Source organism: Lepisosteus platostomus, chromosome 1 (genome assembly GCF_059453375.1).
Source record: "Lepisosteus platostomus isolate fLepPlt1 chromosome 1, fLepPlt1.hap1, whole genome shotgun sequence".
NCBI classification, from domain to species: Eukaryota; Metazoa; Chordata; class Actinopteri; order Semionotiformes; family Lepisosteidae; genus Lepisosteus; species Lepisosteus platostomus.
In genome coordinates this window covers 48,802,893-48,829,466 of record NC_142611.1, presented here as the reverse complement: position 1 = coordinate 48,829,466, position 26,574 = coordinate 48,802,893, and the positions used below count along the sequence as shown (strand labels likewise).

Below are 26,574 nucleotides of genomic sequence, written 5' to 3'. Positions count from 1 at the left end.
TTGAACCCATGCGTGTGGAAAATGGAACAGTGGTTCCGACTCCTGACTGGAGACTCATGAGTTCATGTGCTAACTCGGGAAGATAAGTGGCTATAGCTGCGAGCCTGGCTCTAGAACCAGTAATAGGTACCAACACTTGTGTATGTACTGTATATACAAGACCACTAGCTAATTGTGGCCTGTTCAAATTGGAAAAAGGTGTTTGACAAATTGACAATTATTAATAATTACTACTATACTCCTGTGTCAAAAGAGGTGTTGGCACAAACAGGTCTTTTCATTTACCAGAAAAAATCGGAAAACTATGGCTGTTAATTAAGTTAATGATATTCCATCAAGAAAACTTAATTAGCCAGTTTGCCTTGAGTTTCTCATGTGACGCTCTTCTCCGCAACGGTGTTTAACAAGTACTCTTATGGGGAAGATGTGATAATTGTCTGTTTATACAAATTACCTTTAGTGACCGAGATCTCTTCACGTTTTGGAATGTACTCTACAGACATACCCACTTTGGCTTCTGTTTGTTGATGCTGTGCAGCACACAGATATTTTAGAGTAGATTTAAGCTCTTTCCCACACAGTATTTTAGCCACATCAGCGCCTTGCTATTTCTTTGCACTTCTGCCCTTTGTTTCTTTATTGTGGCATTTGGCTGAAACCCCTCTCAGTGGGGTGTGTGCTGGTGAAGTGCCAGATGATTCAGCAGTTTCAGGAGCCCTTATCCCATCTGTAAATCAGGACTTGTATTATGTGATATTGATCTCCCATTTGCTGCAATAAAAGCTCACTACTGATGCAAATGCAGTAGGCAGTGGATTTGTTTTCCGTTCATTTTCCGAACTGCTTTAACCTTTTTGATTCTGATCTCCGTTAATGTTGCTCTTCTCTTAACCTTCAAAATTGAAAGTTAGAACCATATGACAGGCTTAAAAAAATTTCATTTTTTTTGTGATGTGTAACTTGGAGCAACTCACAGAGGTAACACCCTTTTCTTGGACACTGACGTTATCCCTCAATGCCTGAAGATTCCTGGCGGATAGCTCCCCGTGACAGTGCAGAATTAGCCCAGCCCTCCTGAACCGCTGTGGAGGGATAATCTAGTGAACCACAGCTCCCTCTTCTCATTGGCCTGGCACCTGCGGAGCTGGGCACTGTTAGATCTGTAATACCTGTAATTGGCACGCAAGCTTTCTCTGTGTCCAGTTTTGCCATCAGAGTGTGCAAAGGAGCCACCAAGTGGGGCTGATATTGACGTGTCGGAGGATGGTTGATCGTGTCGGTCCTTATCATGAATCTCTGACTGGGTGCACCGGTGAGTCAGGTAAATGTCTATCATAGTGATGTTAGTCTAGTGTTGGGTTGGTTGTAAAAGGAGACCAATTGGTGACTAAAACATTGGTGTTTTGTTGTCCTTTTTCACCACAAAACTTCTGCTGCTTTAGATTAGTATCAGCTTTAAAAAAAATAACTTTACTGTTGTTAGTCAACATTATCTGGATTTATAGGATTTTTCCTGTTGAATGACTGTCATAGAATGTCGAAGACATCATCACTATTGTTATACTGTTAGATTCAGACTAGTCGCTAAGTCCCTGTACCACACTAATGGATGTGTGCTAAGAATTGTGACAGTAACACTAAACATCAGTCTGATCTTCCTCCTTGATGCTTGTAGCTATAGCCTCAAGATCTTAATACCATCTGCCTAAAGTGTTTTTTGAAATGCTTATAGATTTCTGACAGCATATTGTCAAGGTGTAGTTTAAGTACAGGTGGTGACGTGTTAACCAGAGTGAGACTAATCTGCGCCTTAGTAGATGATTGGAAAAAGCAATCCATAATGCAACGATGCTTTAGAAAAATGTTTATTGAGCAACCAAGGAATTGGGTGCATGTCCTTAAAGGTGCAAGAAGAAAAAGCACTGTGCCAAACGTGGCTATGCTAGGACTTTTGCTTGTAGAGGAATACCGAAAGCTTATTGGTTAGTAGTATGCAAAATCACTCCACTGACATCATTCATTTTTAATGTCTCATTCTACTGTGCCCTTCAGCCTCTTTTAAAGTGTTGGATTTTGTCAGCAGATAAGTACATATTTATTTTAGGTCATCTGTCCCAGCATCTGTTATGGTTCTGTGCAAATTGTTTTCGCCAGAGGCACTGAATTGATTTCAGGGAAGCAAAACAGCTTTGTCAAAATAGAGAATTCTCACCCAGATGTACTCATTGCTTCTCAGACTCTGTAGCTGAAAATCCCTTCTCTATCTGGGAATTGTTCAGCTTGTATTCCCCTTCCAATCCTATTTTCACACCAGCAGAAGTTGCCGTTTGCTTCTGTGTGTGTCCGTCTGCTGCTGAAATGCAACATCATGCTATAGGAGCTTTTTTCAAATTTAGAGTTAACCATTTCTTATTTGTAGGAATATGTCTCTACTGCAGCATCATTGAATATACATAGGTTTTTATTTATTTGTTAATGCTGTCTTTGTTGATGTACGGAAATCAGTTTCTTTTCTTAAAGTGAGAGAGTAAAATATGGGAGAAGCAATGTTTAGATTTGTAACTACTCCCTACAAATGTTGGGGCTTATTGTTAGATATGTATTGGAGAGTTTGTATGAAGCGGAAGAAAATCCATTGTTTTGTTTTTTTATACACTCACCCAATTTGGATCCGCAATTTGTATTTCTTGACTCCCAGTAAACCACTCCTGTGTCCACAAAGGGAGAGTGATGAAGCAGACAAGCTCTTTCACCTCCTTCCACCCAATAAACCATTCATTCATCACTTGATATGGTACAGACTCTACAATGACAAACAGGAGGTCCAACACTGACTGGAGGAGAGGAGATTTGCTCACTCATGTGCCTGCAGGCATGTGATGAACCTGGATGTTACAGGGCATCACTGTTACTCTGAGAGTCAAGAGAGCCAGAGCCAAGCAATGTCATCCTGTCATGCACTACCACATGGGGAATCCCGGTCATGTGATACGACACAGGCTCAAACTGTAGAGGGCTGCATCACGCCACCTCTTAAGCTATAGTTTTACCTGTGGAGTCACTGAGGAGCACTTGAGCTTTGTTGTCATCAAATATCTGTGTATTTAATTAAGAAGTGGATGACATTTTAATGGTGCATATTACAGTTTCAAACTAAAGTATAGAAGGAAGACCAAATGAAAACTGTTCACCCTGTTTGATGACATTTTCTATCCTCTACGTTTGTTGAGAATAACATTAGTTGATAGCTCCATAACATGCTAGTAATACTGTCTTTCTCCCGCCTTGAGGATAGGGTTACAGCCCTGTCTGAGCATTAGATATGGGATGTTGCTGATTATCAAGTAGTGTGGAGAAAGCAGCAGCAGCAGTGCAGTATCAGTTTAAAGACATGGCAGTAACGCCCCTCAGTTTTATTAAGTTGCCAGTAGGCCTTATCAGGTTAACCAACTTTAATGCAGCGATAAAGTGCACGCCCCAAACCCACCAGAGACACTCCCTTTCTGGTGCGACACTGGTGTTCCAGCGGTTTGTTCAGTTATCCCCGTTTCATTCATTATGAAAAGGCAGTGGCACATCAACATAACAGCTTTTTAAGCTACCTTAAAAGATTCTAAGCAATAAGCTACGTGCTCACAATATGAAATAGCACATTGTTTCTGGAGCTACGTGTCCTTAGTCTTCGCAAATTGTGAGTGGCACTAAGACTTTGTAGTTCTTTCATTTGCCTTCTGCAAGGAACCAGCGTTCTTTCTGTGTGGATAAAATCAGCAGTCCTGGACCGCTGTCCTTAATCCTAGAAGTTTACTCCCAAGGTTTCCACACAAAGTCCGGTCCAGGCCCAGAAGTTCAGTGCAGGTCCTGACGATCACATAACACTTGTGGTCCCCATCTTTTGGGAGGTATCCAGCTCTTTCTTCACCTGACTGGACAGTTTAGCTCCCACAGCCGGAGCTGATCATGGTCTTCATGTCTTGACCCCTCCCCACGGGGCAGCTGTATCGCCAGTGGCGTGGGTTGCCCTTCATCTAGTACTCTGCTGTGTGCTGGCTGTTGCTCATGCACCAAGCATCGTTTAGACCCACCTTGCAGCTCTTGCTGAGGTTCTGCATCACGAGGTCCCCATCTAACCGAACATCTCAGTGACCTAGGTGTGGATTCTAGTTTCATTTAAAGGCAGCCTTGATCTTTTCTGAGAAGCTCAGTCAGTCGGTCCAGGTTCACCTCGTATGGTGTACTCTGATGGCACCACAGCAAGTCTTCAGGCTCCCCAGGCCACTTGCAGACCCCCTGGAAGTCTGCCTGCTCCCAGTCCAGCTCTGGTGCCCGGGTGTCACATGGCTGTCTGCTGTCAGGAGCCTGGCCTCCAGTGACTGGCGTTAGTGGAGTACCAGTGCCTCTCTCCCTGAACCACTAAAGTGGTTTCTCTCTTCCAACATCAGGATACTGCACCCTGATGTATAGTGGAATCCAATGGGACGCAGACCTGGGTACAAGAGGCAACAAATTTAAACTCCCTTCTTCCTCCACAATACTCCCGTCTCCTTTATAAACATATACATCACCATGCTTAAAATACATGATAGCAAAGTATATAAAGAGCAAACTGTCCGAAACCATACAGAAGTTTAGTAATATGTGGACTTTAATCAATCCACATCTTGAAGACCAACCCAGTACAGACTATTCATGGATATACAGGAGCATTCTAAAGTATTTAAGCATCAACTACAAAGCAACAGTCATCAGTGTAGCGTGAGATCCTAATTTGTGCTGCACTTTTTTCTAATAGACAAAAATCATAGTTCTATTAACTCTGTGCAGTGTGCTTCATACAGAGCCAATTAGGCAACATGAGCATTAAGCGTTGACATTTTTGTAAACAAATTGGATAAAAATGAACAACTCCTGAAATTACATGTAAAATGCCTTTGTCTGATGGAGGCAGTAGTGGATTCTTGACGTTTTATTCACATTCAGTTGTGGCATGGAGCCGAAGGTGCAGAACTTAAACTTGCCATGAAGAGTGGATGAGAGTTTGTGCAAAATATTATAAACACTGCTAAGATTGTGCAATACCGTTTTGTTTTGCACAAATACCCAATACCCACATTATTTTTACCTTAAAAGCAAAATATTATAATCACTGCTAAGATTGTGCAATACCGTTTTGTTTTGCACAAATACCCAATACCCACATTATTTTTACCTTAAAAGCAAAATATTAAAATCACTGCTAAGATTGTGCAATACTGTTTTGTTTTGCACAAATACCCAATACCCACATTATTTTTACCTTAAAAGTATTTGTGAATGAAGTCACACATGGACTTGTAGGTTACAAACACTGCGCTAGGGTACTGTGCTTCTTACTAAGTAATAAGGCAATATTACACATACCTAAAGAAGTACACACCGCTGAAACTGCTATAAAACTACTTTTATCTGGGATATTCAAAATATGAAAAAGATGAAACTGTATACTAAAGCCCATCTACAAACCTTTGCGTAGGATTACTAACATTGTAGTTTTGGGATTTCTGTATTTTACATCTTAACGTTCTTTGTTTGCTACTGGAAAGACATGGGCTTGCGGATGTGGATTATAAAAGTGTTTTATTGTGGGAATGAACATTTATCAATTCTCTGCATGTTCCTTGTCAAGGGAGTGGCAAAACATCAGCATCAACATTACAAAAATAGTTATTTAGACTAAAATAAGGAGGTACACTACTACTTTATGCAAAGGTTTGCCAATAATAAGGTAATATTGTTAAAACAGATTTCCTTAATTCCTTCCATCAAGACGTACTTGAATGAGAACAAAGCGTGCTAGTTTATGATGTGTAAGGATGAAAAAACCTTTTCAAACATAAAAGGGAATAATTCAAAAGTTTCCCATAAAGTAATTTTCAGTCATTTTTCTGAAGGTGCATCGCATGTTCATTTAAATCTTTTAGAAAACAATCTTCACAAACTGTAGTGGTATTGTAGACTGATACTGTAATTCAGGACATTTTTCTCTTGATGGAGCATTGAGGTTACAGGAAAAATTACGTTTTTATATGATTTTTAAAATGTATAGAATATATCAGTCTGTCTTTATTTTTTTCCCTTTTTGTATGTGAAGTTTGAATGAGTTTTTTAAATTTGCCAAGAACATTCCTCACCACAGTTATAGACTACCTCATCTTCATCTAAAGCTGTTAAGTCATGAACGTCGCACATTGAGGATATCAGCACAAATTTATAATCCTTCTACCCTTGTAGCAGTTATGAACTGCTTAATGGCTTTAAGGTTTTGTTCGTACTTTAGTACTAATTTATTGACATATTGCTTTTACATATTAGAAAGCTTTCTAAAAAAGCATTGTATCAACACGGTAAAGAAGAGAATACTTCACCAGATCCAGGAAGAAGCTGTGGCTGAATTCTGCATTTTTCCTCTTTGTCAATTTTTAAACCTTATTTACACTTCTTAGTGTTAAGACACCACTTTGAATATTATATAGAACTTTGCTGCTAAACCTCAGATACAGCTTTCATGAGAATATGCCAAGAGCTAGTCAATGAAAACAATGCAACATTGTTCTTTCATGTAGTTTTGGAGAGTTTCTCAGCAGGTGAGAGCAGGTTGGTTTCCAGTTAATTTAAATTTCTCTTTTTTTATTTGTCTTTTTAGAGCAACATGGCTCAACCAAAGTGATTCGGGCTGGAAAGTCAAAGAGCCGGAAGTCCAGTAAGGTAAGTCTTTGACGGAAGACCTTAGTCAGTATGATTCCATGTCAAACCCAGATTGGTGTTGAGGTTGGCCGCTCCTCTTTGTAAGTTGGCAATTTAGGCTCGTTTTGAGGAGCCCAAATAATCCACACAGTTTACCAAGATAATTACATTCCAGCCAGGGCTGCAGAAGTCTGTGGAGTAATACCTCTTCTTCTGAAAAAATAACTGAACGCTATCGGTTGGTATTTATGCATGCAGAAAATACATATGTACAGATGTGCTGTATGAGAACCTGTGACGTATAAATATCTGCAAATAGATATATGCACAATAAATCTGACATCTGTTTCAACCTTTTCCCTTTTTTAAAGAAAAAGTGCTTGGCTCACATTGTGAATCTGGGTTCAAGGACTCTGCAACCATGATAGAGGCAATTTAAGAAACAAAGTGGCGATTGAAGAAGCTTTTATTTTTGTTTGGTTTGTGGTATGTTCCCATCTGAATGTCACTGGAGTTTTTGGGGTTTATGTGCCCCTGGGACTTGGCTGTTACATGTGAGCTTGCTGTTGTCAGGGAGTGCTGGGTCACGCCAGGTCTACTATGATAGTGTCAGATCTGGGCTGTGAGAGTGGATGTTTCTTAGAGTCAGCAGCACCAGTTTTGACATTGAAGCACTATTTTTATGTGGATGGAGCCTTCTGTTGTATGACCTTGAATACGTCACTTCATGTTGCAAATGTATCTTTCAATGTGTAATAATACTGTATTTTTCAGAGGAGACTTGATTAAGGGAGGAAAAAAAACAAATGTGACTTTACCATAAGAACAAAAACAGAATTGGAGATCTGTAATTATTTTTTATTATGTACACATCAAATTTAGAGCTGCCTTAGCAAGTCTTAAACCTACAGGCCTGCTACTGCACAAGCCAGCTGACGACACTTCTGTTGTGCCCGTCAGAACTATTCGTGTTGCACATACCAAGCCCAGAATGACGTCGCCAAGCCTGTCAGGAGCTTGGCGGCTGATTGGAGGAGAGGCGAGTCTATCGCTGACATCACTGCAGGCTTCCAGTTGCTGAACAAGTCATAGGAGTCACTGAATCTCCCAATACCTTGCCTGAGCTTAACCTAAAAGCCCACTCTGCCCTTGTATCACTGAGCCAGCTGTACATCCATTGGAAGAACCTTGCTTAAGTCATGTTCTAGTCACATTTAAGTGTCATCTTGCCCATAGGACTCAACTTACATTCCGAGTAAGGCCAGTAAGGTAGACTCACCTGGTAACACTTTGACAGTAATAATTTTCAAAACATTGTTGAGATTAATTTAGCAGAACAAAACTTTGACAACACAGTAAAGTGTTACTGCAAAGTGAGTAATTTACTTTTGACACGTCCAATATTCCAAGAAGGTGTTAGCAGGAAAGAAAGAAGGAAAAAATATTTGGACTTCAGACCTAATAACCAATCTATGGCATGAAATGTATGATGGTTGAATGTGGTGTCAAAATCTGCTAAGTCATTGCTAAACTATAGACTAACTTCTGTATGTGCATTTGATGTTCTGGTTGTGGACACCGAATTAGATGGCCAGTTATACAAAAATATTTATTTTCTTGTCTGTAATTTAGTGTCTTTCAAGGTCTGCGTCATTTAGATATTTAGGAATGGTCCTATTACATATCCTGGAGAATATTTTACTTTTTAAGTCAGAATTATGAGCTCCCTGACCCTCTTTTTTTTGTTTTTGGGTGCAGTCAAGTGACTTCAGTGACATTACCAACTGGCCGACCCCGGGGGAAATCGCCCACAAAGAGGTGAGTTAAGCGGATTAAAAAAGCCGTGATGCTCATGAAGCTCCTGTCCCTCGGGGCCTTTCTGAACGAATTCCTGGCTGGTGTCTTGAATGGAGTGAGGGGGTGGGTGATGGCTCTGCCATGCGTGTCTAAGTGAGCTTAGCGAATTCTATTGCTGCTCGCTGGACAGTTGTGCTTGGCGTCTTCTGCATGAGTGCGGCTCGTCACAGGTAGGCAGGCAGCTATGAATGTGATTGTGTGCACCTGTTGCCCATTCTGAAAAGCAACACGTGCTTGACGCTCTGTGCAGTGTTCTACGCTGGTACTATAAACAGTGGGAGAATGCTTGAGCTTCTGTCTCCCTGCCCACACCCTGGTGGTCAGATGAAGATGGTTTGTCTTCTTGCCTGCCCCCTGCTGGATGCTGCTGCTACTGCAGGACTGAAGTGTAGATGACCTACCATCCAGATAGCAAGGTCATGTTTCAGACAGCTATTTCTGCAAGTGACTACACCTCCCGAAAGGGATAAAAATAAGCACACTTACTGTTTATTTAGCAGGTTTGCGCTGTATAACTGCCCACCCTTAACTCATTCGAAACAAAGCCTCGGGACAAAGTTTCGTTGTCAAGTTATAATTTCTGTTCTTACAAGATCCTTTTTATTTGTACATAAACAGCAGATGATACAAATCTGTATTTGTCTATCCCAAGTATAAACAAAGTAAGTTATGTGTAGGTGAGGAAAGATAACTTTATGGGCCGATTCAAATCGAAAATCTTTTTGTTTTAGAAACAGTGCCAGCTCAAAATATTTTGTAGGTTGAGGATAATAAGAATCAGGAAAAATTTCCACAGGAGATAATTGGATAATTTCTGCACTAAAAATATGCAAGCTCTAATATCCTTCTGTAGGAACATGCCAGCGCAGTGTATATCCCGCATGTTTTTGTGTTTCCAAGGATTACCCAGGAAAGCAAACCCTTTAAGAGAGCAGTTCACCTATCAAAAGATGATGAATAAGCTAAGGTACAATATATGAAAAGTTCTGTTCCATGATTTTATTCATCTCTGTGTTTTGAAGACAAATGACCTCTGTGTCTGGATTCGGCCTCCTAGTAAAGGAGTGTGCTGGGACAGTCTTTCTAGCCTGTTAGCGCCTTGATCTCTGCTTACTCCCTTCAGGCTCTGGGGAGACCCTGATGGGTCAGAGTTAGGTTTTCCTGCCTCAAGGAGTGGTTTTTAGGCAAGGGTTCTGAAGTATGATGCTTTGCTTGGGTGAGTTTCAACATGCTACTGGCAACCAAACCCCTCTTCTGACTCTTTGGTGGGCGCAAAACAAATTCAGATACTTTGTCAGTTTTAGCTTTGGACAAAAAAAGTTTACTTGGTATTGCTGTGGACATTAGGCCATAGTTTAAATGATTTTTAAGCTATCAGCAATATCAATATTAAAAGACCTGTTTGCTAGTTAGTATTTTCTTGGTTTCAGAAAACACACATCCTTCGATTTACAACTGTAGTATATTCCTGGAAAAAAGGTTTGTTTGGGGGAAATTTAGAAAATGAAATTCCCCTTATTTGCCAGTTTGTTCCTGAAGTTTAGAAAATCTTGTAGTATAACTTATTTTTTATGCTAACAAAGTAAGAACATTATTGCTTGTTTATGATAATTACCCTGTTTACTCTAGCACAGTAGTAGAAAAAAATAAATATGTAAAAATCTGAACGCTGAAGACGCACTGAGGAACTTTGTAGGTGCTCACACTATATGAGGTATTTCTCAGTACCTTTTGGAACTGAGAAAAAGGTTATGACGATGCATACTTTGTTATAGTTAAAAAAAACATAAGCCGGATGTTTTAAAATCAAGGGATGGGTATGGAATAATACAGCAGTTGTTCCATTATTGAAAATACTGAATGTTGAAATCCACTCAATAAAAATCGGTTAATTTTATTTTTGCACTTGTACATGTCAGCAGTTCTCTGACATTGTGTTTTGACTCCAGGGTCTGTACAGCTCACTCGGCTTCAGATTTTGCACTTGTGGCGATTGTGAAGCTTCCTGGGCGGAGTTTCACCTGACAGCCATCAGAGTCTAAATTTTATTTCTTTTGCACTAGCGTGTTGACAACAATGTAGCACGTAAGAGAAAATCCTACAGTCAACAGCTTTCCTTTTGCTGTGTCTTGCCCTGGCACTGAAATAAAAAAAAAATCATCCTTGTGCTGGTGTTTTAGCAGCACCAGAACATCATCAACACTCAGGGCAAGAAGGCTCCTCCAGCCAGGAAGGAGAAGGAGAAGAAGAAGGAGAAGCTGGAGAAGAAAGACCACAGCAGTGAGAGCAAGGAGAACCGGGACACGCAGGCGGACCCTCCAGAGGAGAGTCGCGTTGATGAGGAGTCCCTGTCAGCCGCCATGAAGAAAAGAGGTGGTAAGCGCTCTGCCCGAAACACACAACACACCACAGCACACGACCGCGGCCTACAGACTCGCTCAACCCTGAAGCTAGAGCCTCCCTGCTCCCTGGAGGGATCACATTAGGAGGGATCATCGTGTGGTTCATCCAGCCGTTTCACCATTCTAGCGAAACAGTTTCTGCAGATTTGTTCCAAGTTTTTTTTTTTCCTCAAAAAGTGAATGACATGATCCACATTCCAGAAAGGGTGAACGAAACAACCTTGCTTTGTTCCTAAGTCTGGTCAATCCAAGGGGCTTGACTGATCCATAGTATTGGAAATAACTTTCTCAACACAAAAAATGTATCCTGTTTGTATAAGTGCAAGAGCGATGTCAGTGATGTCAGCAAGTAGTTTGATTGTAATCTCAAATCTTTTTTTATTCAGTGGCTAAATCATAAGATGGATATTCAGTTCACTTATTGATGATCAAGAAAAGGGAGAGGCTTTGATTAGTTCCATAATCTGTATTATGAAGAGAAACTATAATAGGGTAGCTGTTGTACAATGTTAGAAATCGAGGCTGTGTCCGTACACATTACTTTTAGGATTAATATAAATATTACTGGACACCTTCAGAGTTACAGTACCTGTCTATCCTCACCTGATAGCAAAAAGAGGATGAAATTTCTACCCCTGTACAAAAACTTGGAAAATAAGGGGAAAAAATCCCTTTTCAGTTGTTTTTTGTTTTAGTTAAGAATACTTTTTCCACTTCATCAGTGTTGCTTTGTTTCCTCGTAAGGCTGCCGCTGTTCTTTGTCTGTCTCTGTGGCTGTTTGTTTCATGTGGCTCAGCTAAGTGGGAGATTGTTCACTGTGGCACAAAACTCCAGATTGTGGTGATGTGCCCAAACCATCTCCTTTAGTAAATGTTTGATCAACTTCTAAAGATAAATGCCAACTGTAGGAAGAGTGAAACGACAAAAAGATTTCCCTTGGAAATATTTGCGCAGATTAAACTCGTACGGCCAGTCCCCTCCCAGCTACAAGCCAGTACCCAGTCTCTCCTAAGAAAATAATACATTCTGCTATGCCAGTAAGCTTGGCCTCCTGTCTCAGAAAGGTTTTAGGGAGTAATACAGTGTCAACATAACAGTTTCAAGGACTTCCTGAACCCTATTCCACTCTCCTCTCTAAGTTGTGTGGTATGGGGATAGCGTTACAGCCCAGTATTCGAACCCTTCTGTCCCAGGAATATCCCAGCTCCATACTGTATGTCTGGTCACCCATTTATGAAAGAAATATCCTTTGAAATACCCTTGACAAAAGCTGCAGGTAATTTTAAAATATGCAAGATCTCTGGAAAAAAAAACTGTTCTCTGGTCCTTAATACCAGAGCCTACTTAATAACACTCCGAGAGTGAATGGCTTTTAAGACTAACCATTAATTTAGAACTTCCTCATGCTAACATAAACCTGGTTCATTGCAAGGTGGGAATTAGTACTGTCTGCAAGCCATTATTTAAGTTTTAAGAAGTGTAATTAAGAATTTGGAATCAATTAAGAAATTGGAATTACTTTAAAAAAGATTTGGAGTTGTCAAATCTGGGGATATGAGGCTTTTAGGAGACTGGAAAAACTAACTTCATTATGAGAGTGCCCTCTCTTTTTATCCTGCCTGCGGGCTGTGACAGGCTCTTGAAAAACTTAGTTGCCTTTTTAGTGCTGTTAGTTTCTTCAGAATTCAGACTGGAAACGCCCAACTGTGCGAAACCTAGGGCCCGTCACAAAAAAGGTGGGGCTGCTTCAGCTCCCTGTTGCCATTAAAATTGCTTTTCTGTTCTTTGGAGTCTTTGGCCTTTCACACACATTTAACCACTGTGTGTTTTCATACCCTACTGTTCTTCTGTAAAGGAGGTCCTTCCTGACAGCACAGTGTAAATTTTGACTCGTGACTTCCACAGGGCATGGAGTTACTTTTACCCTGTACACCTACAGTCGAGAACTCTTCTAGGCCTTTATTTCTGTGCATTATTCATTGTTATGTTTCTCACACAACCGAGTGACAAAAGTTTCCAGAGCAGTTACAATTGGAAGAAGTTTGAGTTATCAAGTCAATATTTAAGAACTGCTGAAAGGGAAAGAGAAAAATAAGCTTTTCAGTCATATTTTATTACATTTCACAGGATATAATTCATGATTATTGCTTCTCCTGTGGGAGCACTGGGAAGATTTAGAGACTAAATCTAAAACAAATAGTTAACTTTTATTGTATTCTTTGTTTACGTTTTTGATTTTCCACAATTGTTTTTAAATATTTATATTCTTGGCCTCCTTTTATTTACATTTAGTTAAGGTGCAATTTCAAAATTAAGTTTCAAGACAAGGGACATCCTGAGTTTTAGGCTCTCTCATTAAGCACTGGATTAGTTACCTTTAAGTGCCATTTAAAATTAGATGTAATTAAACATTTGGCTTAGTTCTAAATCATGTTATCTAAGCTGTGGTGTCTTTAATTTATCTGTTAACTAAAAAAATGAATTAATTAAGTTTAAAATCTACATCAAATTTGATTATTATTGATTCAGACAGTGTTGCTATCACTTTTTTTACACAATACAGCACACTGCAAGTTTTTTAGATCTTACCAGTCATTCCATGTATATTTCTTTTTGTACAGTACCTTTCATATAAAATTTGTCATTTTCCTGGGTGTTTTATGCCTGGGTAGGACGACATACATTTGAAATTCTAAAGCTTTATGGCCACCTGCTGGGAAATATTTAAGGCCTTATTCTAAAAAAACATTTTTGCAATGAATTGTCTGTATGTTCTTGCAAAAACATTTTCCACTTGTGATGTCCTAGTCCATCCAGTCTCTCTAAGTTATCAACATCTTAATATTTGACAAATGGGTTAGTTTGGTTTAACTAAGCAAATTAGGTGTGCAATATTTTTTTTCCCATCAGGGTAATGTTTGTAAAAATCAGTGTCTTTAGAAAAAAAGCCCACCTGTTCCTTTTTTATTTGTCCTGTTTAAAATGTGCATCTTAGTCCTACAGATCATTGGATGTCTTTTTGGAAAAATGTAAAAATCTTTGAATCTGATCCTAATTCTAAGCATGATGTGCACATTGTACAGAAATGTATTAAAAAAAACAGTCTATGCAAAACGCGAGTGGAAATGTTTTGCTTTAAATTGTTCAAAAATATTTTGGCATCTCCTCCATATGGTTTCCCTCTGTATGGCTCTTGAGAACAGTATTTATTAGCAGAATCAAGCTACTAGTGCTTGCACTTCAATGGTGCTTTATTTTTGAAAGATTATTTTATAAGGGGGTAAAAGTAAAACTAGATTTTCATGCTTATTAGTTACACATGTGACTACCATTATGAATATTTTTTGGGGAACTGTCTGAGTTGAAGGAGACATTTTCACTACCCATCAGTGTAATAATGGGTGCTGAGTTTCTCCTCATTGTTAATTCTCTCCTGTATAGATTACAAGGTTTTGCATAAAGTCAGTCATGTGTAATTGCCTACTTCTGTGTGTGTAGAAATGAGTGCATGAAAACATTTGGGTGTATGTGCATGTTTGTAGGAGGCTTAAAACTCATAGGACGCCTGTGAAAACCTCACCTTCAGGCCTTGAAAACTGCTCATGCATTATGAAATGATATTGCGATTAAAACAGATTTGTTTTAGTTTTAGAGTAGGTTTCTCAGGGCTAAGGAGCTCCAGAGTCAATAATGTTCTCAATCTACGCCTGTCGTTAGGTAACAAACATAAATGGGTCCCACTACCACTAGAAGACTCCAGTCAGGACGACCAGGAAAGACCCAGCTCCCGAAACAGCTCTCGTTCGCGCTCAGAATCCAACAGGGCCCTGCCCAATAACAGAAGGAATGATTATGCAAGGAGTAAGTTTGCTCTTCATTTACATACCAAAGCACTTCAAGGTGGTACGCTTTCTCTCTCAGTGGTGTGCTTCACTGAAGACAGGTAGGGTCTGGGAAAGCTGTGAAGAAATGTACAGGAGTGCATGTGGCTTCCTCACTCCACCTCCCCCTTCACTTTATCCTCATTCTTGTTTTTGATGAAAACGCCAGACGTTGAACCCTCTGTTTCTTGCTTTTTCTCATTAAAACTTGACCATTTACAACGTTCATGTACCGTCCGAGATGTCTTGTGATTTTCGTTTTGCTCATTTCGATTCATCCTTTTGTTTAATGCAAGAACCCTGTAAGTCATCATCTGGATGGAAATTCTAACTTTCCACAGCAGTTCAAGAGTTTTCTATGCTATTTTTTATGTGATTGTGGGTTATTATGAAGTGATTCTAACTGCTGTTAAGCTAAACTTCAGTTTGTTTCAGTTAACAAAGGTAGAGGATAGTTTATCATATAATTTGAAAGCCTATTTTCCTTTGTGGTATTACAATATATTGTTTATTCTAACCCACCACAGTGTACGCAGTAACAGAAATAAGCTACATGTTTTTTTTAATGGTGTAACGTTTTACAGAAACATTGCTTCTTAAAAATCACTATGTGAAAATGGGGTATTTTAAAAGGCAGGTTTGTCTTATCTTTACCTGAATACACTCTTCCTTAGGTCTGGATTTATAACCATATGGAGCTCGGGGTCAGAGCTAGCATTGTATGCTTACTGCCTGTATTGACGATCATGTACAATATTACATGAGATACTGCTCCACTTTGGCGTGTAGGAGAACTTTAATATGCCTCTACTTCCCACAGTTCATTGCTGACTGGAAGATTCATTATAGCAGCTCTTATATCAGACTGGCTTGGGTTCTCTTTCATGGTTGGTGTGACAGAGGCCTTACTGGCATATTTACAGTATTTCCTCTCCAGATCTCACAATGCCATAATAAAGCACTGCACAGTGAAACTTGAACTATAAAGCTTGTGAAAACGTTGGCAGAAGGGACCTTTCTGATTTAGTCTCGGAAACAGGACTGATTAAGTGGTGGAGGTTTACATCATGAAGCGTGTTTAACATGCAATGATGCTTAACCTCAGCTAATGTTTTTATTTCTTTTTCCTCAGCTTAGCCCAGCTGAGACAGCAAAGGGCATCTGAATCATCCCACTGTTTTTTTGAATCCCTTATCTGTCCTAAAACTTTGATAGCGTTATCCCCCTTTGACTGCTTTTTATTTTAACAGATTAAGCTGGGCTTTCCATTTTTAACACAGCTCTGTCTGGCAGCCCAGGCCAATTCAAATTTCTTTCTAAAATTCAGGTTTTAAGAAATGTTTCATCTTCCACCTTCTCTGATATAGATGCCAGCACTGAAGGAAGAAGAGGTAGTCTGAAATGTTTGTTGCCAAACCTGGAGTACATGATCTACCTGTAGAAATAAGCTAATGGAGCAATTGGTTGGCATTTCTTTGAAAATCAAAATGAACAATTCGACCGTGAAACACCTGTCAGCCCTGACTCATCTTGCCAGTCCTTACAGCGCACGGCTGCAGACGAGGCGACGAGAGTCTCTGTGACCGGACAGGGACCTGTGAGATGTGGGAGGCTTGAGGGTTATGTCACCTGCCTTCTGCGTCTGTCCTTTTCCTCCCCAAGGCTGGCGGCGTGAGCGCAGGGAGGACCTGGACGAGGTGTCGAGCGTCCGCAGCGAGGGCGCTAACCTGAGGGGAGGCTTCCGAGGCCGGGGCAGGGGTCGAGGGCGGGTGAGAGGGCGTGGCAGAGGCCCACACAGTGAGTACCACCCTTCCCCACAGCGCGACCCGTCACCAAGGCCTTCAGCAGGGCAGAGGCGGGTCTTAGTTGGCTTCTCTGGGTTTCTACGGGGGGAGCTCTGCTCAACCAAAGCTACCGGAGCAAGACTCTGTCCAGAGAAGCTTCCGGGTAGAAAGACGCGTTGAGCTGTTGGAACACCTGTGGAGAAAGTGATGGGATTGACAGCAAAAAGAGGTGTAAAACTACCTAAATCATTCATTTAAAACCAGAAACCCATTTCTCAGCAAGAGGAGTAGGAAGTTCCTGTTTTGTTGTTCTTTTAAAATTTGCGATGGTGTAAAAACAGAGCTATTTAGGATGTTGCTTTTAAATTTAAGAGGCAGATTTAGACATCAAAGACTAGCTGCTGTCATCCCCTCAACTTTATCAGTTTCACTTTCAAGCCATGTGGCTACTGTTTGGCTTTGTCTGTTCAACATGTTCAGGTGATGTTGTAGGCTGTTGTAGCTTGTGTGTAGGCCTCGCTGAGTGTCGGTCCTGCTTTGTGAACCCCCCGCAGTGCACTACGACTACCCTTATGGGTATAGAGAGCCATACATGGAGGCTTCTGATGTACAGTACCAGGGTGAATACAGCACCAACATGATGTATTACTACGACGATGGCACCGGAGTGCAGGTGTACCCTGTGGACGAAAATCTACTGAAAGAGTACATCAAGCGACAGATGTGAGTGAAAGCTTCTTACATGTGATATTTCTAAAGGTTTCAAAACATCTCATGCGTCGGCCAGACTACAGGGTGTCGACAAGCATTTTCTTTATTTGCGGGGTTTTGCCCAAGCCTGTAACACCTCTTCAGCTGTGAATGCAGTGCAGTCCAGTGCAAATAATCCTCTGTGACCAAAGCCCAGTGAATCCAAAGGCAGTTAAAATTTAATCTGTCTGTGAGCTCCGATCTCTCTTGATCCTTCCTTGGCACCCCTGGGTTTTCATACTGGAGGCCTTAGCATTTTTCCAATACAGAAATTAATTACTTTCTGTATTTTCCATGCATTCCTAAGACTTTTCCAGGCTTGAAGGTTATATATTGAAGGATTTCATTTTATTTCACTCTAAAAAGATAAGATCACTTTATTTATATACAATTTCTTGTATAAGGAATTTGACTTTTCGCATATCCTCAACTTGCTCTCCATGAGACACACAGAGAGGGAGAGAAGCTTGGAGTCAGAGCGCAGGGACAACCATTTATACGGCGCCCCTGGAGCAGCTGGGGTTAAAGGCCTTGCTCAGGGGCCAATGGGAGCAGCATTCCTCTGCTGGCCGTGGGATACGAACTGGCAACCTTCCAGCCACAGGCGCCGATCCTTAGCCTCAGAGACACCACACCGCCCTTAATATTGTCCTGTCCTTTGTCATGCTGTGGAGACCTTGACATTAAAAAACAGATACACAACATTTATAAGCCCTTCACTGTTCATTTAAAAAGTATTATTCTTGGATCTCCGGTATGTTATAACACAGCTCATAAAGTAGTTAAGGCAGTTTTTTAAACAATACTTATAAGAAGGGAAAGCAAGACAATTTTCTTACATTGTTCATGCAGAATTATCAGTGGGATACCAGTGGCTATCAATATGAAGGCTCACTTTTCTTGCAAAAATGATTTATGCTATTTAAGACAAATGTGATTCCCAGTACACAGTCCCTTAGCATACCTCCCTGAAATCTTCTTGCATAACACTGCTAGTTCCCCAAAGTGTTGATTTAAGGTTACTCTTCACTATAAATCTATATATACATAAATCTCAAGTACTCAAGTTTTAATAACATGACTAGAATCATTGTCATTTTGTTGTTGCAGCTGATGAAAGGTAATAGTAGGTTAAACATTTTCTCAAGGTCACTTCCAAAAACTAAATGCTGATAAGTGAAACAAGCTGCACTGTTTGTATCATTTATTGAAAAGCCTGAATTCCATCAGTAGTCAGAAAGGAGACAGTTACATTGTTAGTAATAAGGTCAGACCTGCTCTCCTCCAGAGTAGTCAGTACACATTCAGTTAGGATTTGTGAAAGCCTTTGATGTACCCTTTCTGTCCAGCAGGAGGTGTCCTTATCCTTAGTTAACTGGTTGTAATCTGAGAGAATTGAATGCTAGAAGGCTTTTGGTGTTCTAGAATTAGCTCTCTGAGCACAGCAGGCAAAATAACTTCTCTTACTACAGTCTGAGGTGCAGAGATGGTGCCTCAGTAAGCACAATTTGAGGTAGGAGCTAAGAAATTGATGGGTTCGGGTTGTATTAAGTCAGTGTCAGCTGTGTTACTAGCAGCAACAGAAAACACTTTTTGGTTCTGATTATCTAGTCATTCTCACCTGATAAAATACGTTTGGGGACAGTGGTAGAAAATCTGCAAAGAGTGTTTTATTCCTACTAGACACCTGTTTGTTTACTTAAATCATTATTTTTGCTGTGCACAAAATACCATATTAAATGCTGGCCTTTTATATTAGCTCACTGATTTCAACATGCATGTTTATTGATTCAAAATGTTATCTCTGCTTTTTAAAACTGATAATAGCTGTGATGCATTAGGTCTTGCAAATTAAATATTTCCACAGATCTGTTCAATAAAACACACTAATTCCTTTTTTTCTTAAAAAAGTTCCTTTCCTGTGTCTAAACTTATATGAGTCATTTAATTGTAGTTTTTGTCTCTGTACAAAAAATAAATATGAATCATTTCAGGTTTCAAAACTTTCCACCCTCTAGTCAAAATTAGAAAACACAATTGCAGGTGTGAAAGTTGTTAAAATATTTGACAACAGACAAAGCTGACAAGCTGGCCTATAAATATTGAATTTCTTACTGTCCAGAATTCTGATTTTCAAAAAGAGGAATAATACCAATTAGATAAGTACTATTTCAAATAACAAAGATGAAGATGAAAGTTTAAGTTATGAAATACAGAAGGGCTGCAAACGAGAATTTCACTTTTCTTTTTAATCATGCTTTTGTGAGAAGAGAATCTAGAATGTAAAATATACAGTTTGTCGGTGTAGTGGCATTAATTATCCTTTTTTCTGCCGAGTGCAAATTATTTGCTTTCTCACCTTAGTCCCATCTGTCAGCTTTTAAGTGTTTTTAACAAAATGCTCTTACTGTTATAGTCAGCCTGCCTCCTAAGTGCAGATCAGGAAGTTGAAGTATTAAAGAAAATAAATAGAATGAATATGCAGTACAATTTAAATGGCACCCTTTTACATTAAAAACCTCTTTTTAAAGCCAAATCTATATTGCGACTGATATTTTAGTGTATATCACTACATGTTATCTACATATAATTGTAGATAATATAGATCTCTTTTATAGTGTCGTATTAGACTTTTCTTTTTGGGAGCCCTAAGAACATAAAGAACTGTTTATGACGGCCATTCTTTTTTGGTGATAATTGGCTAATATTGTACATCTAAGGATCTCGCCCAGTTGCTTCTTCAGCAACAAAATAACATTTTCTGATTGTGTGAAAAGAACTGAGAAATCATAACATTTACATGTTTGAAAGTAGACATGCAGTGTAACCCAGTTTTGCATTTTTTGTAATTTGTTGAGAAATGATTCCTGCTGTTCTTCCTCTGTGTCTGTCGCAGCGAGTACTACTTCAGCCCGGAAAATCTGGAAAGGGACTTCTTCCTGAGGCGAAAGATGGATGACAAAGGCTTCCTTCCCATCTCCCTCATAGCCAGTTTTCATCGCGTACAAGCACTCACAACAGATGTCAGTCTCATCTTTGAGGTAACCTTCCCAAACATAGCTCCCAGAAAAGCTCCTAAGTGCAAATGCTGGTGGCACAATTGAAATTTGGAATCTAGTGAGTGTCTTGTGAGTTATCAACACTCAATTCTGTTGATAACGTTCAAAGCTTTTTAAGAAGGTGCGTAATTTGCTTCATTTCACTGTTGCCTAACAAAGTTCAATTAACACCAAATTTCTGAGAAAAAGGGAAAACGTTTCACCACAACAGTTTTACCTCTGGCTCAGGCTGTGCTGTTGAATATTCAGAAAATAAAAAAAGAAAAGCTTTATGAACCAGTCTGTAAATGTTATGACATTTGGGTTAAGTAGGCAGGTGATGCATAGTTACTTCAAGAAAAAATGACGCTGAAATTGGCTTTTTCAATTTTTGTGTGCTTTTTGTAAAGTTGACCAGGAATGTAATGGACAAACAAGATGTGTGGAAAGTGAAGATTTGAATAATGGGGGCAATGTCTTGTGGTAAAAAAGACAATGGCAGTGTGTTGTCCATCTTGGAGGATCTGAGTTCCTATGGGGCAGGACGTCAGTGGGTACAGGGGGTAGGCAGGTGAGGACTCGGTCTAGTCTCAGGGTGTGCTGCTGTGGCCAGGCTCTGAAGGACAGCACCGAGGTGGAGCTGACCGACCAGAAGATCCGGACGAAGGTGGAACCGGAGCGCTGGCCCATTCCTGGCCCCCCCACCCTCGATGCACCCCGAACCGACTTCTCCCAGCTCATTAACTGCCCTGAGTTCATACCAGGTCAGGCCTTCACCTCACAGGCCACCGGTGAGTAAGACAACTCTGGCACCAGCGCCAGAACTGAATCCTTGATTGGCAGCTTCAGTAACATAAAACTGAGATTTGTGGACAGCACAGTGTACTGAGGTCAGCTTGTTACTGTATTCATTGGAGTGGCAGGACACTCCTTCATACTTCATTTAATCTTATTTTAAATTAGTTTCGCTCAAGCAGTTTTCATAATAGAATTTATTGTAAAAAACGCTGTTGAAGTCTGTTACTGTTAGTAAGCACTGTATGCGAAGTATAAAGAGAAGCTTTGTTCTATACATGTTAGAACAGGAAATATATATTGCACTGATTTTTAGAAGAAAAAGCAGGTGGGTTTTGGTATTGATTGAATGTGTTATGGTGTTGTGATTAATTGATCGTTATAACATGGATAAATATTATATATCCTGTGCCCTTTCTGTGGGCTCATCTTGATGTGACAACATTCCAGCAGCACAGCACATGTGCTCCTGCTGCTTGAGTAGAAATGGGTGTTGTGGAATTAAATGTTACATTTTTGGGCCTGACTTGAGCCCCATTGAACATGAGCTGGGATGTGGCATGGTTAATAAGCTATGTGTTTATCCAGGCTCTATAAGAGAAATAGGACAGAATCCCAAAAGACCACATCTGCTATCTGCTTCAAAATGTCTTGCATGTAGAGTTTGTATGGCTTCCAATGCTGCCAACACACGCTACCACCAGATTGTAACAATAGACCGTTCTGGGCATACCGTTGATGACAAATGTGAATCAGCATATGAATTTACCTATGTCAGGTACATTCAATTAAAATGTGTACACCTAATAAAAAAAGTAATTTTCTAATAATCACTTTGTGTTATCACTGATGATAACTTTGTGTATTTGTTTCAATTATAAATATTTTTTTGATGCTCACATTTTTGCTCCGCATTTTAAATGATGCAATGATGTATATAGTCCTAACTATTTTATTTGAGTTTGAGGAATAAACCAAGCTCTGAAAACATGAAAACTGGCTTTTGTGATGGACGGTTGAACTCCAGTGTGCTTTTCCTCTTCATTATAGAATGACTGTGCTCGGTAAAGCACAAGGCTTCTTAAGTATACTCCTGCTGGACGTCGGCAAGCTTTTTTCAGTCTGGCTTCAGCTCTAGTGTCTTCCCTAAATCTGGAGTAAAATTGTTAATAGGCAGTAATTTTTCATTTCAAAATTTAAATGTCTTATAGCTAAACAACAACATAAATGCATTGACGAAAATCTTTTGTTGTGGAAGACTCGCATTGACATTCACATGATTAATATACATTTTGCCAAGCAACGGGCACTTAATGTAAAATGACACAACGAACTGATCAGAGGGCGTTTTTGCAGTACAGGACTGAAGCTTAATTAAACGGGACAATAAATACAAGCCTGTGTGAGACAATAACAAGTTACAGGTGTCTGATAAGTGTCAGCCAGTAAGCTTAGGCATTTGGAATGGCTGTACTTGGTCTAGGACAAGCTGAGACAAAGATCTTGGTCTCGCTTATTGGCGTTACCATCTGGTTCTCATTAATTAGTGTTGTCTTCTGACACCAGGTCAGTCTCTGTATTAAGCTGGGCTGAAAAAGGCGTACAGGACTGTGCATGTTAAAAAAACAGTATGTACAGATGTTAATCCTAATTTTCCAAAGCCTCTGTGGATAGGCAAGTGTAGCGGATCTTCTGACCATTGCGTGCTCTTCTGTGGCTATGCAGGGTCTGCTCCCAGTTCTCCTAGAGCAGCCAGCACAGGGATAATGAGGAAGAGTGTGGAGCCCAGCAACCTGCAGAGCATGTCCAAGGGCTTGTCCACCAGCCTGCCCGACCTGGAGTCTGAGCCCTGGATAGAGGTCAAGAAACGCCACCGGCCCTCTCCAGCCAGGCCTAAGGTAAGCTGCTCCTGCAGGACAGCCGTAGTTTTTATTCATCATCATTGCAGCAAAGGCTTTCAGAGCATTCAGAAATTAAGCCACCTTGCTGCTGCTCAATTTGTTTCCTCTACAAGAATTGCGACTATGTGTTGTGCTTCAAGCAAACCCTGTATATTGTAAATCCCTTGCTATTTATACATCTGATTGGTTAAAATGTTCTCATGTTAAATGTAGCAATACCATTAATTACCTTCAAGGAAATCCTCAGCATTGATATTTGCTCTAGTTATATATTAACTTTTCCAGTTACTCAGACATTGATTCATACTGTAAGTGTACATTCACCTCTGAACTGCATTAAAGGTTTGTAAAGACCACTGCTTTCTTGATCAAGAGTGTTTATGGTGACCAAGCTCATGAAGAAATCTTTTCCCTGTTTGTGTGGCAAAAATGGTCAAAATTACTGAACACTTATATTTTCTTATCACACTAAATACAGCAGAAATAGTGCTTGTAAGTAACACCTGTGTCAGTAAGTTTAAAGAGATTTTTCCAAACCTGTCCAGCCTTAAATGAGTTTACTTCACTTCACTTTAACCCAGCATTCCTGTTGTATACCACTCCATTGAGATATTCCTGCAAAATGCAATAAAAGAAAAACTGTGAGGAGTAAGAGGTCTTGTTAGTCATGTTATTAGATGCAGAATGGCTGCTGTGTTCTCAGATTTGACTGAAGTTCAAAAGTTGAACTGTATCTCTAGGGTTTGATTTGCTTTAGCGATGCTGGTGCCATTGAAGTGTGAAACATTTTCTTTGGTTCTCCTAACGACTGTACTAGGCAACTACAGAAGCTGACAAGTGACATTTATTTTCTGTGCTTCTATCCTGAAAGTGAAGCTGGAATAGAAACTGGCAAGAAAACAGTACAGTTTTTGCTCTTTCTATACTGCAGTTTTGCTACATGTCCCTACCATCTACCAAAAAGAATTTCAGTGTTCAGTAATGTCTAATGATTGGATCAAAATCAAACTACTGGGGAAATTCACAAGTCTTCAAAGTGTTTCAACACAAATCACTTTAGAGAGTAACACTATAATTGTAATAGTTGAATATGATTTGCAATTGGGAGCAACCATGTGCAAATTAGTCAGTTTAAGAACTGCCTTCTTTCAAGTGTGTTTTTGCCGAAATGTGACCAGCTGGACTACAGCAGATGAAAAATCACTGACTTACTGTGGCAGTGTCTGATGTTCTGTCATTTCCACCTGAGTGTGTTTATCATCACCTGGTCACCTGTCAAGAGTTATTTAGAAACAAGTATGCAAGTGTACCCTTAGTTGTTAAAAATTTACTATAGCTAGGGTGTTTCTGAACTCAAGTCCTGAGTGTAGATGGGAGTCTAGACCAGCAAGCTGATCAATGATACGCTCCAGTTAGCACTGGTGATCAAGAGCACAACTGGAGTGAAAGCTAACAGGCAAAGGAGTCCCTTGTGATGAGGAATAAGAATCTCTGTTTTAAAGCAGTGTCTCCTCCTATGCTGGCGAATTGCATTGGACATTTTGGTGTAGCGGGGATCTAGTGATCAATCAACACTAATTTTATTACAGTTAATTAACATTAGAATCACCCGAATGTCCTGGTCTCAATTTATGAATGCAGGATTATTACTTGATAACAACCCTGGATTTGTTTTCTTGCAGTGTATTTTTTCAGTCTATATACCATTACTAGATGAAGGCCTTCGCCAAGCCTGCTGATGCTGCTGTATTGTTACCTGCATTTATTTGTCAGGATTAAACTACTGTAATCCTTATTTAACTGGGAGATCTGCTAAGGCACTATGGAGGCTTCAGCACGTCCCCATAGCTTTCTGGGTAATGTAGTTTTGCAAGGACCTCCCATCACACTTCAGCTTGGAGTGAACTTCAAGGTTCTCCTGCTAATATATAACACAGTAAATTAACTATCTTCAGATTATTTAAGAATTTATTGCATGTGTGTAGACCAGCAAAAGTTCGGGCTCCACACATTGGTCTGTACATCCACCTCTTTGTTGCAGTCGATTAGAGAATGTGTGATTAGACATTTTCAAAAGCTGCTTAAAGACCTGTTAAAGCTTTTTTCTTTTCTCTTTTGTCTTACAGTGGTGATGTTTTACAGTGCTTTGGGTTTTGTCTTTGCAAAAGGCTTATTTTTGATTGTCCGTATTATTTAGAAGACTGTTAGCTACAGTAGGTGTATTTAAAGTTAGCTACAGTAGGTGTATTTAAAAACTACCGAACCACAGAACAGCAATGATGAGTTTTAATATTTTTCATGGGTGGTGGGAAATAATACTGTTGGTAGCAAGAAGTGCCTTTTAGATGGAAACATGTTGCACATGATTTTCTGCATGTGAATGAGTTATGGGCTGAGGATTGTTTTCTCAAGATAAAACATTGCAGATTAAATCCTGAGCTAAGATGTCATTAGGACTTCTTAGCCTTTTGGTTGTATAAATTGCCCTTTGAGAACTTTAAGCTAATCCATCCTTCAGAATGTCTCTGTAGTTTCAGTACTTGCAGTTGTTTAAGCAGTTTCCCATTAATACTGTTTTTGGAAGTTGTTAGTGGGTATTAATATTCTGTATTAATACAAGAGAAACTTTTAATTTTAGCAGATATAGTTGGGGGGAAAAAAGGCCAATGTTTGTGATTTGACAACATTTCATTTAACTGGTTCTGAAGGGTTAATTTGCAGTTCCAGCGTTAGAAAGTAGCTGGCATGTAAGATGTACCTTGTTGTAAAAATAAGTATTGTTATAATAGCTGGAGATATTAATGACAGCAATATATAACTAGATAAACTTTTAAAGTCTTTGTTTTGGCATCAGTCTAATGGACTAGACTAAACTTTTTTTTGTTTTGTTAAAACCTGCATAATTGTCACAAAATCAGAATCAGAATAGTAATATGTGAAAAGTAAAATAATGTGTTCCTTTTTTAAATATGGTTTATACTGTTTTCTGAGTAAACTAGTAACAGGTTTAAACCTGGGCACAAATCATAGCCAAAAAAGCCCTGTAAATAGAAGAGTAAAGTAATCCAATCATCAGCATATTGAGATCTGTTTTGATGTCACTGACTCACTTTCACCAGTGAAATTGTAGAAAGATTCCAGTATTTTGAGTTACTCGCATTTGTAATTGACTTATTTATTCTTGGGACAGAGAAACCAGATTGGTACTACTGTTGTAGATATGTGCATGTTTAGTAGCACTATGCACTTAACTGTGGCTAAAATCAGTTAGACAGTACTAATAACTTTTTTCTTCCAATCACCTGAAGTTGATTGAAATGTTATGGGTTTTGTTTGACAAGCAGTGAAGAAAATGTCTGTTGAGAGATGTAAATATTCATTATTCACGAGACAATAACCTTCTAATTTTAACCAAATTCTGCTTTAGATTCTCCTTTTTTGTG

At 39.6% G+C, this 26,574-nt stretch overlaps 1 protein-coding gene across 9 annotated transcripts in view; it reads left to right on the top strand.

Annotated features, from left to right (window-relative positions):
* larp1b (La ribonucleoprotein 1B) overlaps positions 1–26,574 on the top strand; it is a 64,435-nt gene that overhangs the window by 24,701 nt on the left and 13,160 nt on the right. For 7 of the 9 annotated variants that reach the window (XM_088630493.1, XM_088630546.1, XM_088630508.1 and 4 more), the window contains exons 2-10: positions 6,683–6,744; positions 8,482–8,541; positions 10,761–10,956; positions 14,700–14,843; positions 16,526–16,660; positions 17,202–17,370; positions 20,294–20,438; positions 21,049–21,226; positions 22,956–23,128. In XM_088630493.1, the coding sequence (XP_088486619.1) occupies positions 6,683–6,744; positions 8,482–8,541; positions 10,761–10,956; positions 14,700–14,843; positions 16,526–16,660; positions 17,202–17,370; positions 20,294–20,438; positions 21,049–21,226; positions 22,956–23,128 (1,262 nt within the window). The remainder of the gene's footprint in view (positions 1–6,682; positions 6,745–8,481; positions 8,542–10,760; positions 10,957–14,699; positions 14,844–16,525; positions 16,661–17,201; positions 17,371–20,293; positions 20,439–21,048; positions 21,227–22,955; positions 23,129–26,574) is intronic. The other 2 variants (XM_088630500.1, XM_088630538.1) reach the window with 2 other exon arrangements.